Below are 18,353 nucleotides of genomic sequence, written 5' to 3' on the forward strand. Positions count from 1 at the left end.
AAAGTACCAAAAAACCAATAGTTTTCGAGATATTTTACACTTTATTTTGATACATATTGACACAAAATGTTAAATAACTCGTAAACTGTTGACTTTTTGATTATCGTACCTTAATACTTTTGTGAACAGAATAATGAGATAAATCAAATGGTGTAAAGAAAACACATAGTTGCTTTAAAAAAAATATGTATACAAAATGGATAATTTTTTAAATACGCAACTATGTGTTTTCTTTACACCATTTGATTTATCTCATTATTCTGTTCACAAAAGTATTAAGGTACGATAATCAAAAAGTCAACAGTTTACGAGTTATTTAACATTTTGTGTCAATATGTATCAAAATAAAGTGTAAAATATCTCGAAAACTATTGGTTTTTTGGTATCTCTACCTTAATAATTTTATATACAAAATAATTAGAGGAATCACGTTATCTAAAAAAAATTACATAATTCCATTTAAAAAAGTGGAGGTGACCTTCATATCTTTTTAGCGCCTCCACCAAAAAAACAATTATTGACATCACATTATGTGCCCCTCGAAACCAAGCAACTTTTGTTTGACACTTTTTCTTCTAATTGTCAAAAACAAGCGAGTTATTCAGGTGACCTGTTTTAAATGCCTCGCTCCCTGTATATAATAATAAGTTATTATTATAATGATATATTATAAAAATATTGTTATATACATATATGTATACTACACAGTGGAAAGAATTACAAAAAAAAATTAAGAACACGCTCGGCCGAACGTGGACGGAGCATGCCTTGAAAACCTGCGTGCTGAATTTATTAAGTAGGAGGGACAAATTGATAGGGCATAAGGAGGCCGATTTCTGCGATCCACGATATACCGCACTCCTGCATTACGCCAAACAACATTTGGCCAGTAATTCGGAGATAAAGGTACAAAAATGAAATCGCGCGAGAAAAAAATATTGATTCTTACGAAGACACAAGTAATATAAAGCTAAAAACTTCACAGCTCTCGGAAGATGTTACACAGATAATAAGGACAACAATGAGAAGACCGAAAAGAAAGGACATTTATCCACAGCAAAATGCCCTGGCTCCTGTTATTTTTCAGGTAGAAATGCTTGTTTTTATAATAGAAAATAAATTTTGCCGTGCAAAAACACCCGACTTACACATCTTCGTTTGATTATTATTATATGTACCTATAATATTTATACTCTCTATTGAATTTGATTTAACTCTCTTATATTCACAATTATAATATAATATGTATTATTATGTACACATTTATGTATAATTCAAAATATATAATCTTATATAATTTATAAATTATTTGTTATATCACATCTGAGTTAGGGTTGATTTATACTGGCCGTAATCTGTTAACTTATGCTGTAATCTCTAAAAATTGACCAATCATAGTCGAAAGAGAGGGGAATAATCGATTATAATTGGTCAATTTTTACAGATTACGACATAAGTTAACAGATTACGGCCAGTATAATCCAACCCTTATTTATAAATTTTTAACACTACTTATAAACATGCACTGTACACACACATGCATGTACAAAGTAAGATTATTTAAGCCGTAATCACACTAGCGATTGCACGATTGTGATTGACGATTGAGGATTACTTTTCAACCAGTTAGAGCAAAGCAATCGGTAAACTGCTTTGTTCTGATTGGTTGAAAAGTAATTCTCAATCGTCAATCACAATCGCGCAATCGCTAGGGTGATTACGGCTTTAGAAACTTTGAATTTGTGGTAATACAGACTTTTCTTTTTTAGAAAAAAAAAAAAAAATGTAAAAGATGTATGTTTTGATAATTTCTCTATCTAGTATTATGGATTAGAAGACATGAGATTTAATCAAACGATATATTATATGGCACGAGCTTTGGGAGCGATCGCTTCGATTATCTGGACGAAAATCGTGAACGCGCCTATCGAGCATCCGATATCAAGTTGCACTTACAGTTACATAGAATCGATTTGCGACAACGGCATAAAGAAACGGAAACGCAGGATACGAAAGTAAATAAAAGCAAAACGCACACAAAAAGGCTCACTTGTCAAAGTAAATTGATCTTTTGAATGATCTTTGTTTCTCAAAGTTTAACTTTAATTAAAGTATTGATCATCAATTATTATTCGTCAACTATTTTCTATTATCACATATACGTTTGTAATAAATTGTTTTAAAAATAACATTTAGAATTATATATAATTCCAGGTAGAGAGAAGTTATAAATAATATCCTAATTACATTATCGTGACCCAAGGAACACATGAAAGTACCAACAAGAAATCATAATTGACTTTTATGACGTCAAAATATAAAATCATTTTACTTGAATTTTTCTTGACTCGATATGTTCCTTCCTTGAGTATGAGTTTATTTTTAGTATCAAATAATATCATAATAGTCTCTATGGTATCATTATGATTTATGACTCTATATTCTACCTAGAATTAATATAATGTTTGCACTCAAAATAGTTGACTTGGAGAGAAAGAGAAAAAGAAAATTGCATTTTTTTCTTTCTTTCCTTTATTTTTTACTGCAAGGTTTTTTTAAAATGAAGTGTTTCTTCGTATTTAAATTTTGTACATCTGATGATAGCCAAAACATGTAATGCGCTCTTTACTATTATAATAATATGGTTGTTTTGGAATGGAAAGTTACTTTTTAAAAGTAACTAGTTACAGTTACTCGTTACCGAGTAAAAAATGTAATTAGTTACAGTTACAGTTATCGCTTTTTAAAAGTAACTCGTTACAGTTACCGTTACTTGAAAAATAACTTTTCGTTACTTTTCCGTTACTTTTTCAAAATTAATTAAAAAATGTACTTTTGCATTTTTTTTTATATGTAATACTGACAAATATATAGTTTTATTTAAAAAAAAAAAAAACAATGTAGAATGGCTCAAATAATAAATTAAATAAAAGTAAAATGAGAAGGGTTACGAGCCAAAAATGAAACAGTTTATTTCCGATAAGAACGACGATGACAATGTAATTAAATGTATAAATATATATTAGAACAATAACATGGATAAAACACGATAAAAACAAGCGACGTTTCGACACTTATTATCATCGTCTTTTAAACTGTTTCGCTTTTGGGTTCGTAGCCCTTCTCTCATTTTACTATTATTTAATTTATTTTTAATTTTTTTTAAACACAATTTTGTAATTCTAAAACCTGTAAAATATGCAGCAAACTGAAATATTTGTATGTCCTATGTATTACATAGAAAATAGAAGTGTAAAATAATTACTGAATCATAATGGCCGAATGTCTAAGGGGTTTCAAGGCTTATTGATAAGCGCTATAAATAGCATGTATCCAATCGAAGCGTGTTCATCGTGTGCAAAGTAACGACAAAAGTAACTGTAAATTTCGTTACCGTTACCCAAAAAATGTAACTCGTTACCGTTACAGTTACCAAAAAAAGAAAGTAACGCAGTTACCAGTAAAGTTACCAAAAAAGTAACTTGTAACTGTAACTTCGTTACAAGTAACGAGTTACTTCCATTCCCTGGTTGTTTATTATTCAACACATTACATATTTTATTAATGTTTAATTTTTATGTTAATTTTTTATATATAGTTAAGTCAATATATTTGTGTTGATACAATTTTCAATTTTACATGTTTGACTCTTATTAGCCCTTTACCTATTTATTATATTTTTTTTTAAATGAAGAGTACACGTGTGTTGCTGTCGGTATTCGAGAATGGATTGAAATGGATTAAAATGGATTCAAATTTTTAGAAATACGGATTCATGAATGTTAAAATGAATCCTTTTCAATCCGAATACGTTTTTATTCATTTATAGGAATTGCATGGAGCATATCTGCATACTTTTCAATCATAAAATAATATTAGCTTTTTCAGTGCGTTTGTGAGCATAGATGAATACTGTACAATTCATAGTTTTGAACAGAAAACGCAGTTTTTCAATCCAGTTGTATCCAATTGAATCCAATTGAATCCACGAAAAAGTATTCGCTATTTAAAATACGAATTCGAATAGACAAAATCCAATCCATTCTCGGATACTGAGTCGGAAAGAATTTTGTGCGCCACAATTTAGAGACACGTGTCGACATCTATACGTCAGTTTTAATACTTTCGTAACGACACGCGTGAACGCAGTGATAATGCAGGGGTTTTCTCGTTTCAGTGCCGACGCGCATAAAAAATACATGGGAAAATAGCAGGAACGGTATCTAATGGGTCTACGGTGCTGCTTCCAGCTGCTCCCCGGACTCCCCCTCGACGGGACACGGGGAGTTTACGGGCACGCTCGAGTTGATCCAAAGAAGGAAGAATTCTCCTCCGAAAGGACATGGAAGGGGACGTTATCACCGAGAGATACGTCAGCAGGGTGTACGTTCAAACGTGCGGATCGTTTTCAATACGCGTGCTCGAGCAAGGTCCAATCGACGTCGCACAGATAATCGCGTGTAGAATGGCGTGATACGACGTGTACTCGCGCTTCGAAATTATGACAGCAGGAAGGTCGCCGACGTGAACGCTCCGAAGATATCCGTGATCGCACACAATCCAGAAATTTCCCCGTTCACTTTTGCGAACCGGGGGACTGTACTACGAGCTGAAGAGATGAGAATCTCTCGACGATCGTAGCGGGATCTGCGTAATTACAATCTTCCGCAAGGTACATCTTCGTAGAGTTATATGTTTTTATCTCGAAAACCATTGAAAACAAAAGAGGCGTTCGTTCGTTGACGATTTTTCTTTCGATGCGTATGTTCCGTATATTGATTCGTGTTTTGTTGGAGATATACGAGCGACATGTGTGAAAAGTGGATAAATGTTTGATTCGAGATGTACCGATTTTGACGAAACCGCACTCGACAGCTTTTGGAGTAAAAGTGAAGGATTTGCGTGCGATAAAAAAAAAATGCGATAACGATAATTAAGGATGACATCCAGGCGATATGTCTAAAGGTTAGGAAATCTGTTGTACCGACGGCGACAAGATGAGTGTCATAAAAATAGCGCACGAACTATGAAATCTAGTAAGTACGAAGTCCATAAGAGAGATTCCATGAAGAAATAAGATGAAATTTCATTTAGTATAAAATTCAGTATAAAATCTGTAGAGTAAAGCAAATCTTAATCAACGATGCATGTATAATCTACAAAATATTATTAACATGTAAATCTTTTTTTTAAGTGGTCCAATAATAAGTCTAATTTTTAGTTAAACAATAGAATCTATGTTTAACTAAAAGTGACATTAACTCTTTTTTTTAATTAGATTTAGACTTAAAAGAAAACGGTTCTTGTATTGAATAAGAAGTTCTGTAAAAAAAGAAATAAAGCCAGCTATGAGAGTTTTAAAAGAAGACTTATGTTTCTACCAATGTAGTTTAATTTTAATCTCGGTTCACAACTAACTCATCTTTTTTAAATTCTGGAATTAGAAAAAGATGAAAAATAAGTTACATCGAAATTAAAGTTAATGTACATTGATAGAGACAGGCATTCTAGAGTCATATTTGTCCAGAAAGGATAGAAATCCACAATTAAAATACAAATACGATAATGATAATTAATAATCTTGCTGTTCATCACGAACGAAGAAAGGCATGAACCTGAAAGCTTTTTACTATTCTTGAAATGAGGTGAAAATTACAAAAGTGAGCAAATTAACGAAATATTTATAATTTTATTGGTCAACACTCAGTGAATTTACATACTTTTCTAATCTTTATCTTGTTTTAAAAAACATAATAAGTTCCCGTTTTTTTTTTCAAGTTGAACTTCTGAAAAAATTTTCATACCTCTTTTCTCTCTTCATTAAAGAAAAAAAAAGAGAAAATATGAACTGCCAAGAATCTGCATCTTCATCTAAGAAGAATAAGTTTACAGATTTTTTGCTTTAGAAAGTCGAGAAATATAGAACCATGTAATTTTTTTTGTATCAGTTATACAACTTTTAAATAAATTTTGAATTTTTGACGAAGCGCGCTGAATATATATAATCTTCTGTAGGCTTTTTTTACGTTCCGTGACATCATAAATCATTATATGAAATATATTATAATTATATGCAAAATTTCATATCTTACGTATTCCTTTTACTACCAAGTATTCGTAGAAGTATATTTCGTCGATACAACAGATTTCTTAAAATTTTATAATGCCGAATAAACTATTTTTATTTTTCAAGCCTTTATTCTTCACACAAAAGAAACATTAAACAAATGTAATTTTATCAAAAACTAAGTAATGTTCTAAATAAAAAATCAAGTAGTGTCTTAAAACAAATATTTACTAATACATACATCTGTTCTAAGTTACTAATAATGTACAGTATATTACGCAACATTCTATATTATTCTGTTTACATTGATATTAAAAACATCTTACGAAAACATCGCATACGTAATAAGGGGATTTAACAAATTGTTGAATGTTGAGAGATACTTGAGATTATGTATCCACAAATTGATAAAAATATTTATGTGTAAAAATGTTTAGATAAAACATGGCTGAAAATAGACCGACAGAAGAGACGACAAGCGGACATTGTGACCCAAGGATGCCGGTTATATCGACGTCAAATGAAAATAGACAAGTTCAGGACTCGCCAAGTACTAGGTACACATTGGCGAGTATAAGCCCTGGAACGGCATTTAATTTTGGTGTCAGAACAGCAGAACGGTCAAGAATATTCGCGGGTAATATTTCCTCCACTATTCGTCCTCTTATACAGGCAGCGGTATGTAACATCAGGATTCATCGTATTGTCCTTCGCAATAGGGATCTTCGAGAAACATAGCAAATTTTTTATTGAGAGAATTACATGTATAAAAATTTGAAAAAATCTAATATATTTCTTTACCATTATAAAGAATTGGATTGTACGTGTGTATATTTTACAGATATTTTTTTATTTTTTACAAATTAAAATTTATCTTCTAAGAAGAAGTGAACAAGGGGGGGGGGGCTAATGAGAGTATAGCGCGGTTAATAAGAGTCCATAAAAAATTATTTAAATATAGCCTCGGTAATTTAAAGGCTTAGGACACTCGCATGAAATGCCAGAGATCCGGGTTCGAATTCCAGTCGAGGTAATATTTTTCACAGTAAAAAATTAATTACTTACGGTTTTTAATAGGTTATTCAACATTAGTAAGATCGATTAATAAGATACGTAAACAGTCAATAATTGTTATAAAATTCTTGGAATGTAATCTTCTTACGGATTCTCTTCTTTAACAAAACGACATGATGTAGTACCAAGGAACAGGCTAGTGAGAGTCAACTTGGTTAATAGTAAGTTATAATCCTTTTATTCGTTTAGTGTAACAATTTGAACGTTTCGACTTTATTTGGAGTCATCCTCAACATACAACACCGCAATTCCTCTTCATATGATTGAGAGAATGTCACCATCAAATTTGATGAAGATATTCTCTCAATCATATGAAGAGGAAACGTTCGAATTGTTACACTAAACAAATAATTATTAAATTGTTAGTCAATTTAACTCGTGATATTACTGCGGTAGTTTATTAGTGTTGCGTGTTTCAAGTCTGAAAAAATTTCGGCGCGCAATCGAAAAATTACATTCGTATATATAAATTCACACACAATTATTTAGAAGCACCCATGATCCAGTTTAGACCACTGTGGCATTATCTCATTCGGCTTGAAATTTAGCGGTTCAATAAGAATTGATATTTTTTAAATATATATTTATTGTGAAAATATGATTTCTTCAACAATTAATTAAGTGTCTCGACTCCAGTCAGGAGTCATCCTCAGCAATTTGATACAAATCTTTCTTTACTATACTCATTTACAGTATGGCATTGAGTCACTACCAAATTGCCAAATTTGAACGTGACATAGATCCAAAACAGATCAAGGATAACGTCTTGAAGTACTGGAGCACTTTAATGCTTTTCAGCACCAATTTAAATTTATGTATATGATAATAATAAGATCAAGAATATATTATAAAACGTGTTTTCAATATTACATCTCGCAAAAAGCCTAAAAATAAATTTTTAGATGACTTTTTTGCGCACTATTAACTGCGCTCTATTCTCATTAGAATTGCTTGATTCTCCTATATTTTTTAATTTTGAGAGTCCTTTTCTTAGTTTATGTTTGTTTAACTATTAAAATTTACAATCAAAATATTAATGTTGTGTTTAAAGATCCCAATTGCCGACGTAGATTTCGAAGAAACATATTTAGTTAATTACTTTTTTTTTTGGTCACAACAGCCTAATTTATCGTTGACGTCACTCTTAACCATTCATGGACTGCGAAATCAAGTCCACCCAGCTGCGTTACCAAACGATAGCTATGTAATCAATTTAGAGGACTCGGTAAATGATACGAGTTCTCATGATGAATCTGTGCGTAACCATCACCATCACCATCATCACATGGCATCAACAATGCCAAACAATTTTTCAAATAACACGCACGAGACCGCGAATGAAGTAGTCGAAAACCTCAATAATGATAACGCTTCGGAAAATACCAATGGCAACGTTCAGATAAGTCCGGAAGCTCGGATAATGCTGAAGCAGCTTCAACGATACGTTCCTTTTGTCACCATTCTTCTCGCCAAAGGTCTCTATAATCATCGAGCCGGAATAATCACATTCGTTGTACTACTTATCACGTTCTTTCACGCCAATAATGGCCTCAAACGTGAAATCGCTAAACAGCACAACCGGAGTTGGTCGCTGCTCATGCTGATTTTGTGTTACATCACCGCATGCATCGTGTTCGTCGTATACACGTTTAATCTGTATACTCTCGCTCCCTATGCTGAACCTCTCACGATCTGGGAATTACTTTGCTACGTCACGGTGATGGACTTCTTCCTTAAGCTCATCACTATCATTTGCAAAGTTCTTTTAACTTGTCTACCGGTACGATTACTGGCATTCCAGAATCGGGTAAGTATTTATTCATTATTTCAATTTATTATATATATAACACAGATGATATACAAGATAAAAATGAATAAATTTTCAGGGAAAATATTATCTTATGGTAGAAGCGACGTCGCAACTTTATCGATGTGTCGCGCCTGTCCAGCCCTGGTTATACTATCTGCTTGAAACGTATCAAGGTCAAGAGAAAATCGTGGGAATTTTTTTTTCGATAATGTATACAATGAGCAAGGGTAACGATCTGTTGTCACGTCTAAAATTATTTCGCACCGCTGCATGGAAACTGTTCCAAAATGTGGTATGCACCATCTTTATATACAAATATATTCTTCCGTCTTCAATTTGGATTTTTTTTTGCACAAGCAAAATTTCACTCTCAAATTTCTCCGAAATAAATTCCTAAAATAATCAAGAACACACAATTTGATAAAGCAGAGAATTTGAATTTTTTGAAAATTTGAAATGGTAAAAGAACTTGGATTGGACACAAAAAACCCAGATTGCAGGCGAAAAGAGTAAAAATATAACTGCAAATTAAAGGTTAATGCGTTTTTTGTATAGAGCCTTGGAGTATCTCCGTCGAAGGAACAGCTGATTGCATCCGGTGGAATATGTGCTATTTGCCATGAAGAATATACTACACCGGTCAGACTTCATTGTAAGCATATTTTCTGTGAGGCATGCGTCTCGACCTGGCTCGATAGAGAACGATCGTGTCCTCTGTGTCGCGCGTCCATCACGGATGATCCAATTTATAGGGACGGCCATACAACACACTTTATTCAATTGTATTGATCATCTCTTTAGAGATAATAATTTTTTGTACAGTTTTTTATTATTAGGTAAAAAAAGTAATAGGTTTTGTTAACAGCAATCGTGTTTTCCATTATTTTTATCGTAATCGAATATTCGAACATCGAACTTTTATATATTTCCTGAGTTATTTTATGAGATAAAACTATAATAATATTGAAATAATAAATAATAGATTCTTTTTTTAGTAAAACTAAATGCATTGGTAAGATGCTCAGATTGAAAAATTGAACACGTTTGGGCATTCAAAATATGATGTATATAAATGGTCATATTTAAGAATTTTAGCGTTAATTTGAAGGAATCATGATAGGAAGATCCAAGAACTGAGAAAACTTGTTCTTTTTTTACAAAAATCTTTTACGGGTAATATAAGAAGCATTTAAATAGATTAATTAATTAATTAATTGAAATTTAGACTTATACAGTTGGTCTTTGATAACTCATTTTTCCGGATATAATATATATATATATATATATATATATATATTAGACTGACACGGAAAAACAATTTTTTTTTAAATCGCCCTCTCGGCTCAAAAGCTTCCACGTGTAGCGTGCCCCTGTCATATCTACTTAATATGTAGTACAAATAAAGGGCATAGCGGAATAAGCATGTCAAATCTGCCCCCGCACCAATCGAGTTCAAATTGGTATCATTAGTTCGATACTTCTGAGATGTAAAACTTCCCCAAATATTAGCCTTGAAATTGCATTAAAAAAAAAAACACAGTACTACATTTAAAATCCAGATTAAGCTATTTTTGCATCAAATCAAATATATTAAAAAAAATCGAAACTTTAATTTAAAAATCGTTCGCTAGCGACTCCTAAATCTTAATTTTTTAAATAAAAATTTAGAGGTGTTTTTTTTTGCATAAAATGGAAGCTTTTGAGTTAAGAGACCGATTTAAAAAAAAATTTTTTTTTCGTGTCAATCATATATATATATATATATATATATATATATGTGTGTGTATATATTATTAGTATATAATGTATATGTATATTATATTTTATTATCGCATAAATGTGTATATTTTATTTTAGTATTATTAAATAATATAATAAAATATATAAAATGTAATATTAAGTATAATATTGTTACTATCTACTTATTGAAAATTGCGATTACAAAGCATGTAGCTTGCCGTTTATACCGTTATTCATAAAACCATTTAGAATTTTTCCGGAATTTTTCAGGGTATTTGTTACTAAATATTACTCATAAAAAAAATTGTTTTAAAAGTTAGCGATTTCTTTATTATATAATTTCAATTTCAATCTTAAATTATTTCGAATAAACGTAAACACATATTTACAATAAAAAGAAACTTAATTTTTTTTAGAATCAAAAACAAATCTTGAATTGACTAAAAAAAAAAAGGAAAAATCTATCATATTTTGCAGAAAGTTCGTAATTAAATCAAGCAACAATAATCCGTAAAAAAAATGGATGGAAAAGAATTGTTATAAGCTCTTTAATTTCAACAGTCTCTGGTTCTTGATCCACCTAGTAATTAAGAAAATGTAAATCACTCGACATTTAAATAAATGATAGCAGTAACAAGCAGATCCTATTAGCAATGTAAATGATTTTAAAAAAGATTTTAAAATTTTATAACAAATTAAAGGAAAACGAAGAATATTCTATCTGAAGTTTGTTGTTAAATATTGATAGTTAAAAGGTATTTCTGATTATGTAACAATAAAAGGAAAAAACGCATCCAATATTAATGTTGCCAAAAATATCCAGAAAATTTTCAACAAATAATTGAAAAATGTGGATATCTTCTTAATTTAATACTTTATATATACGTATTTTATATATGTATTTCTCCCTATGTACAAATATTATTTATTTTCATAAATATACAAAATTAAAATTATTATATTCTCATATATTTCCTTTTACTTGTGCATGGATATATGCAAGTGCACATACGGCGGGTGTGCGTGTATACTAATGTACTAGTGTAGTAAAATTTAAAAAATAAAATTAAAAAGAAAACTCTTACTTGCAATGCTCAACCAAGAAAGTCATAATTCGATACATCTTCAAACTGCTGATTTTGTGCATTACCAGGAGCCATTGGTCTCGTTGCTATTTGCCCTCTTGGACCTACCATTTGCTGTTGCACTCCGAATACTTGCCGAACGCTATATTGAGGTTGCGGCTATAACATTAATTGCAATTTGTATTATAAATGTTTGTTTTTTATAAATTTTTATTTTTATTATATTTACAAATATTAAGATAAATACAGTTCAGTTTTTTCAAGGTATCGCAAGTTCTCACCTGTTGTAATAAATGTCTGAGACCAAGATTGTTAGTGGAAACTGGACGCATCAATCTTTGAGAGTTCGCCTGTTGATTAGCCATTGCGGCCGGATTGAGACCTCTCTGTGCTTGTTGCGCCTGTTATGTGTGAAAATAATTATTAATTTCACAATACTGAAAATATATTTATTGATAACTAAAACTCATTTACCTCAAGTTGTTGCTTGTACTGCATTTCTTGCTGTTGTGCCACTTCTAGATTTTGTTGAATCTGGACGAACAACATGGAAACCATAAAATTTCTAAACTTTTAAAAGTTATTTCTGTTAAATACGGAAATATATATTTACATTTACTTCCAGTTGAGATTTATACTGCGCCTCTTGCTGTTGGGCAGCTTCTAACGTTTGTCTTAGATGTTGAATCTTTAACAAATTTTGATGTCTAGCAATTTCTATGTCATCATACGGAGGTCGCTGTTGGCCGATCATACCTCCAGCACCAGTATTTGCTTGTGGGCCACTAATTCCACTATTCTGTAAACATGTATGTAACATTTTCTAAATGTATCTAACCAATATGTAAATTATTTTATCCTATAGAAATGCTAGCACATTATATTACCTGCATATTCATTTGAGTCATTTGGGGGCCGCTGGTGGAAGTTAAAGTTTGTGGAGGAACAGTGGACACAACATTCTGTGTTATTTGACCACCTCCCATTGCCATCGTATTTGTTTGGGACATAAGAATACCCCCTTGCGTACCTGTAGTAGGCATGGGTGCGGGAATCGTATTACCCGGTCCAGGATTAGTCTAACAAAGTCATAGAGTTACTCTTTGATTATTTTCTTTTTATTAATTTCATGTAAATAAATCTTATTATTTACCTGTCTTACAGAAGCATTTTGAGACGTCTTCTGCTGTTGTATAACCTTGCGAAGACGATCTACAAAAGCTGTTTGATCGTTTGGAATAAAACCTAAATATGTTTTTTTGTCTGTAGTATACAAAAGTATAAGTACTTTTATTTCACAAGCTGGACTTGTTGATGCAGTAGTGAAGTGAACACAGCCTGCCTGAAATATGTTGAATTTTAAGTATTAGTATAAACATTGTCGCAGATATATTACTCACAGTATTTCTTCGTACAAATAAAACAAAAAATACATGTATAACATATATATATATAGCATAATAAATACACTTACAAATCCAGCTGACATCATTTTTGTTAAGGACTCCAATGCTTCACATGGTGTTGGATGAAATACAACAGATTTAGAATTCTTCAAATAGGTACCACCAATATTTCCTATCAATTGTTTCGGCATTAATTGCATTATCAATTTGGGCGGCCATGTATCTGCTTTCCTGAAAAAAGCAAAGATCGTGTAAAATAAAGATATGAAAAAACTATGTTAACAATAAGAAACAATCATTTACAATTCCGGATCTCCATCTTTTGCATTAGCGGAGACTTGACACGGGACGTGTCTCGTTTGCTTTTGTGCATCCGTTGGATTTTTGGCCTTTTCGATCCATTCTACGATACCTTGCCAGATGTTCTGGCGCTCACGTGGCACAAGTTGTTGATTTTGTACAGTACCAGTAGATACATTGCCCTGAAAAATTATTATAGAATCAACATTATGAATTTGATAATTTAATTTTTATAATCTTTTGTGACTCAAGATAGTTTTTCTGATTTACAGTATTTATTAATGTAAAAGCTATAAATTATATATTTCTATCTCATTCCAGTTTTTACTTTATTCTATATATATTCTATTGCAGTGTTTTAATCCTTTAACTTTCTGTTGGTACATAAATTTTATATGAATGTAATAATGTAATTTGATTACTTGTACTTGAGGATGAGTAATCTGTTGCGTAATAGAAGATACCGAGACCGGTGCTTGCTGTGAAGCTGTAACAGTTTGTGAGACTTGAGTAGGTACAGACTGGCTAATACAAGATGCAGTAAGCTGTGATCCTGGTTGACTATGAGTTGGTTGAGCGGCCATAGACATGGTAGCCTGCTGAACATTTTGCTGCTGCAACTGCATCGTCAGACGCAGTTGTTGCTGTTGTTGCGTGAGTTGCTGCTGTTGCTGTTGCTGATTAGCTGCCATAACATTATTGCCAGCCACTGTAAAGTAAATGTGAGTTATCTAAGACGCAAGTTATCTATAAACAAAATGTAAGTTACAGAGTTTTGTATGTATCCAAATACACAGCATAAAGATACAAAAGGTAAAATCAAAATAGATTAAATAAGATTGCAAATGTATCAATGTTTTTACCATCTAATCGCTGATTAAACGCAGCTACATTGAGCCCTAACGATGAAGGCGGTTGTGTTAATTGTGCTATTAGCGCACTGCCTTGTGCATTTGCAGGCGCAGTTGCACCCGGTGCTATGAATGGTCGCATCCATCTAGGCCTCGTGGCTATGTTTACTCCCGGTGGATGATAATTTGGTGGTGCAGCTATCTGAGGATTGTAAGGCGGTCGGGCAGTATTCATTGGTGCCGCCATGGATGGCGTAACAGTTTGGTGCACAGAGGCGATATTTTGAGGAGCCTGGTTTCTGAAAGGAGGTCCCTGTTGCTGATTCGGCGGAGCGATATTCTGCTGCACTTGATTAGTGTTTGGACTGTCGTTACTCTGCAATGGACTCAGGGGTATTTGTGCAGCGGTAGCCGCGGTATTGTGAACATTACCGCCCATTTGAGGACTGACTGGTCGTTCCTTTAAATTGTAATTTCGCAAAAGTACTAAATGCCGCGGATCCTTGGCATAATTCTTCGTTTGCGAAGACTGTAAATCACCGCCAGCTTTTTCAAATAATTTATACAATGCCGGAATTTTTCTTGGTGATAATATAGAAATGTTAATATTCCTCTGAAAAATTATATATGTATACATACACATGTGTATGCTCAGCTCCTTATTACAGATTTATAATTTGTCACTTACCTCTTGATAAATAGTAGCTAATTGTTCAATGGTATGGCCAGCGAATTTGTAAGTTTCTTGAATCATGGTTTGATATGGGGGCGAATTACATATTAAAATACAATGTTTCTGCGAAGCTGTATTTGGCTCACGTCTCAGTTGTAAATCTTCAAAACACTGTAATCCTGTTGCAAGACCTTCTCCTATGTTTGCAAAAGATTCTCCTTTTCCTCCAACCATTCTAGATAAAATATTATTAAAAATAAATCAATTAATGAAAAAGATATTCAATTAAAAAAAAATAGCAGTATTAATATACGAAAAATTCATTTGTAAAAGATATTATGATATTAAATATTAAAGGTATTATTAGATGTTATATGATTGCACTTACTCAAGTTTGTCTAGAACCATCAGTAGCTTGTGAGGATTTGAATAAGGTCCAAGAGTCTCAGTGCATGGGGATGGTAAGCAATCAGCAGCATGATAAACAACTATTCCATATAACGTCGTGCTGTTCTGTTATATAAAAATTTTGATTGCAATAAAATAATTGTAATTTAATTCATTCTCATACATTATGAAATATAACTACATATATCATACCTCGGCAACATATTCTCTATCTTCTATGCCACCTTGACTGAAATATCTATAACATAGAAAAAATACGAAAATTGACAAATAGATCTTTATTCAATATACTATAATACAGAAAGTTAGTATGAACAGTTTAATGCCTATAATAAAGTTGATGTTTGCAATATATAAATATGTGACTAAAGACCGGATTATTTTTATTATAACTAATTCACGAAGATTTATGAATATGTGATTTATGAATATGTATGTTACATATTAAAACTTACTCCAATGTTGGAATAACATAATTTGTTTTAAGATCATTAAGGTAAGCGCCATTAACGGCTGTTCCTTCGATGACAAATATAACATCAGCTTGTATTCCATGTTCAGTTGGTCCTGTTACCATGTTCTAAAATACAAATTTTGTTTACACTCACACACATATTACTAAAAATATCATTTAATAAAGTATATATATAAAAAAAATATATATAGATACAGGGTGTCTAACCCCTGTATTCATAGTCAGACCTTATACTTAAGGCTTCCTTAAATTTATCTTTAGATACTCAGTAGCCAATAAAATAATTCGTAAATCATCTGAAGATAAATTTAAGGAAGCCTTAAGTATAAGGTCCGACTATGAATACGGGGGTATATCTCAAATTTAAATGGCCAAACTTCTTCTTTAGAGATATGTTAGTTTTTCTTTTGTTTTAGAGAAAATTATAAAAAAGACAATATAATTTTCGAAATATTGTTTCCAAAGAATATTATTGTTTTCATGTATAACTTCAATGATAACGCTTCAAAGATAGTATTAGAGCATTATGCCGATTTTCAGACAGAAATTTCCAAAACAGTATTAGATTAGTAAGTCATAAGATTGACTAGATAAACATTTGGCTGCAATTTGGCTTTTTGTACAACGTTCAAGTATATGTACATTGCTGCAAGAGAGGCCAATATTTTATCTATATTAAGCAAGTGATAATGTGAATAAATAAGTATGATTGAATAGTAATAAATAAGTGCAAAAATGAAAACTATAATATATTGATCCATATTCATAGTTAGGCCTTATATTAAGGTTTTCTTTAATTTATGTTTAGACTCAGTATTATAAAATAATTCGTAGAGCATCTGAAGATAAACTCAAGGAAGTCTTAAATATAAGGCCTGACTATGAATATAGATATTTGTCTTTCTTTGCTATTTTCTCCAAAATGGAACAAATAATTATATCTATAAAGGACATTGTTTCTTAGTTTACCAATCCTCTACATGCTCCAGAAATTTGATTATTTACATTCAGAACATCCCGTATCTATAAAATTGCAAATTTTTTTTCAAAGTTATGTTATCTGTGTTATTTATATTTAACTATGGCAAAAATAAAAATAAAAGAGAGACTTGATTTTACATATACATAGAATATTCCAATAAGATAAATATAATAAAGCTAAAGTTAATTACATATCGAAGTTTTAAAAACTAACCTAAATACACTACCTTTATGTTACTTGAAAGAATTTATTTCTCTTTACAAACTTACGTTAATTAAAATTTACAGATTTAGGCAAAAAATGTTGTTTGCCAGTGTATTTGTAAAAATATACGTATGAATCATATAAATAAGTTTTCTTTTTTTTACTGACAAGTGTCAATACAAGCATACATTATACTCCACTTTACACAGTTTCACACTAGACTAGACTAGAGACCCTCTAATCAGAGTCTGGACCAGTCTGGACAACTTGTAGCCTCGTCTGTGATTGGCCCGATGTTTTTCTTCTATTCGCATCATTCATTTAAACTTTATTTTCGTAAAAATTACCATTTGTAATAAAATTTATTGAAATTTAAGTATTGTTATTGTTTAACCAAACAGACTAGCCCGCTTCGTCAACTTGAACGCGCCCAATAATGCGGCGTAACGCCATCTCCACATGTGGATAGTTCAAGAGTCGCGTTGACGAAGGCGCCGCCACAAGAGAACCTGCCTTAAAATCCCCTTCTATTGCGCAAACATCCCTTCCTAGTATAGGGCCCAAAATGCGCAGAAGTAAAGTAACGGACTCTCAACCCTTTCTCGAAAAGAAGTGTCCCTCGCTCTGTTTGATTTCGGCCTACCAACAGTGCGGTTCGTTTTTCCTCCGGACACTGCCTGCGACGCCATTGTGTAAAACCGCCACGTGTGAGAATTTTCCTATTTTCTATTTCCAAATCCACACACACATTCTCGTATTTTAACTCCAACCCGCACGCATTGGTTTCTCTTTAACATTACGAAGTTAATTTACACTTACAAGTTCTAGTTATAAGTAAACTATGGCTGCATTCGGGCAGCGCGCTATTAGCGCCATTTGTGTGGTACGTCCTTGTCTCACGTCTAATGGACGACGAAGATAAAATGAAACAAATAGCGCTAATAGCGTCTCCCCGAATCTAACCTATATAAACATTTTCTATTTCTTTATTCACATGTTGAATTATATCCTAACGTTTCGTAGTTCTATTTCTAAAGGAATTAATATCTTTAATCATAATTAGTGGCCTGATAAATACAGGATTATTAATATTTCAATAATAAACAACTCAAATAATAATAATAACGACAATAATAACAACGGCGATTTATAACAATCGATTTATTTAAAATTGTAAAATTGAACTTGTTCGCTGATCTAACCGAATTACGTTGCAAACATATGTCCTAACTTTTCTTGTAATTGAACTTAATATTAACTATAAATATATATATATAT

General features: G+C 31.8%; 3 protein-coding genes across 8 annotated transcripts in view; 2 read left to right on the forward strand and 1 right to left on the reverse strand.

Moving 5' to 3' along the window:
- LOC108774914 (citrate synthase-like) overlaps positions 1 to 4,255 on the forward strand; it is a 7,327-nt gene extending 3,072 nt beyond the window's left edge. For 3 of the 4 annotated variants that reach the window (XM_018541149.1, XM_018541150.1, XM_018541148.1), the window contains 4 exons: positions 709 to 906; positions 986 to 1,087; positions 1,822 to 2,015; positions 4,178 to 4,255. In XM_018541149.1, coding sequence (XP_018396651.1) covers positions 709 to 906; positions 986 to 1,087; positions 1,822 to 2,015; positions 4,178 to 4,211 — 528 coding nt within the window. In that variant the 3' untranslated portion in view covers positions 4,212 to 4,255. Of the gene's footprint in view, positions 1 to 708; positions 907 to 985; positions 1,088 to 1,821; positions 2,016 to 2,214; positions 2,288 to 4,177 lie in introns of those variants that run through there. The other variant, XM_018541151.1, reaches the window with a different exon arrangement.
- The window catches only part of LOC108774912 (Mediator complex subunit 25), a 44,644-nt gene extending 27,366 nt beyond the window's left edge, over positions 1 to 17,278 (reverse strand). Inside the window, exons 1-15 of one of the 3 annotated variants that reach the window (XM_018541147.1) lie at positions 15,870 to 16,004; positions 15,607 to 15,652; positions 15,395 to 15,519; positions 15,022 to 15,241; positions 14,346 to 14,946; positions 13,905 to 14,191; positions 13,486 to 13,664; positions 13,251 to 13,413; positions 12,930 to 13,118; positions 12,664 to 12,855; positions 12,390 to 12,575; positions 12,251 to 12,310; positions 12,058 to 12,177; positions 11,777 to 11,935; positions 11,152 to 11,271 (exon numbers count right to left, since the gene is read on the reverse strand). In XM_018541147.1, coding sequence (XP_018396649.1) covers positions 11,786 to 11,935; positions 12,058 to 12,177; positions 12,251 to 12,310; positions 12,390 to 12,575; positions 12,664 to 12,855; positions 12,930 to 13,118; positions 13,251 to 13,413; positions 13,486 to 13,664; positions 13,905 to 14,191; positions 14,346 to 14,946; positions 15,022 to 15,241; positions 15,395 to 15,519; positions 15,607 to 15,652; positions 15,870 to 15,991 — 2,640 coding nt within the window. In that variant the 5' untranslated portion in view covers positions 15,992 to 16,004 and the 3' untranslated portion in view covers positions 11,152 to 11,271; positions 11,777 to 11,785. Of the gene's footprint in view, positions 1 to 11,151; positions 11,272 to 11,628; positions 11,936 to 12,057; positions 12,178 to 12,250; positions 12,311 to 12,389; positions 12,576 to 12,663; positions 12,856 to 12,929; positions 13,119 to 13,250; positions 13,414 to 13,485; positions 13,665 to 13,904; positions 14,192 to 14,345; positions 14,947 to 15,021; positions 15,242 to 15,394; positions 15,520 to 15,606; positions 15,653 to 15,869; positions 16,005 to 17,263 lie in introns of those variants that run through there. The other 2 variants (XM_018541145.1, XM_018541146.1) reach the window with 2 other exon arrangements.
- On the forward strand, positions 4,595 to 9,811 carry Rnft2 (ring finger protein, transmembrane 2). Its single transcript, XM_018541154.1, has 5 exons — positions 4,595 to 4,672; positions 6,505 to 6,745; positions 8,262 to 8,948; positions 9,028 to 9,243; positions 9,507 to 9,811. Exons 2-5 carry the CDS (start codon positions 6,512 to 6,514, stop codon positions 9,738 to 9,740), a joined length of 1,371 nt encoding a protein of 456 aa, XP_018396656.1. The 5' UTR covers positions 4,595 to 4,672; positions 6,505 to 6,511; the 3' UTR covers positions 9,741 to 9,811.
- Positions 17,279 to 18,353: the final 1,075 nt, after the last annotated feature.

Source organism: Cyphomyrmex costatus, unplaced genomic scaffold (genome assembly GCF_001594065.2).
Source record: "Cyphomyrmex costatus isolate MS0001 unplaced genomic scaffold, Ccosl1.0 scaffold277, whole genome shotgun sequence".
NCBI classification, from domain to species: domain Eukaryota; kingdom Metazoa; phylum Arthropoda; class Insecta; order Hymenoptera; family Formicidae; genus Cyphomyrmex; species Cyphomyrmex costatus.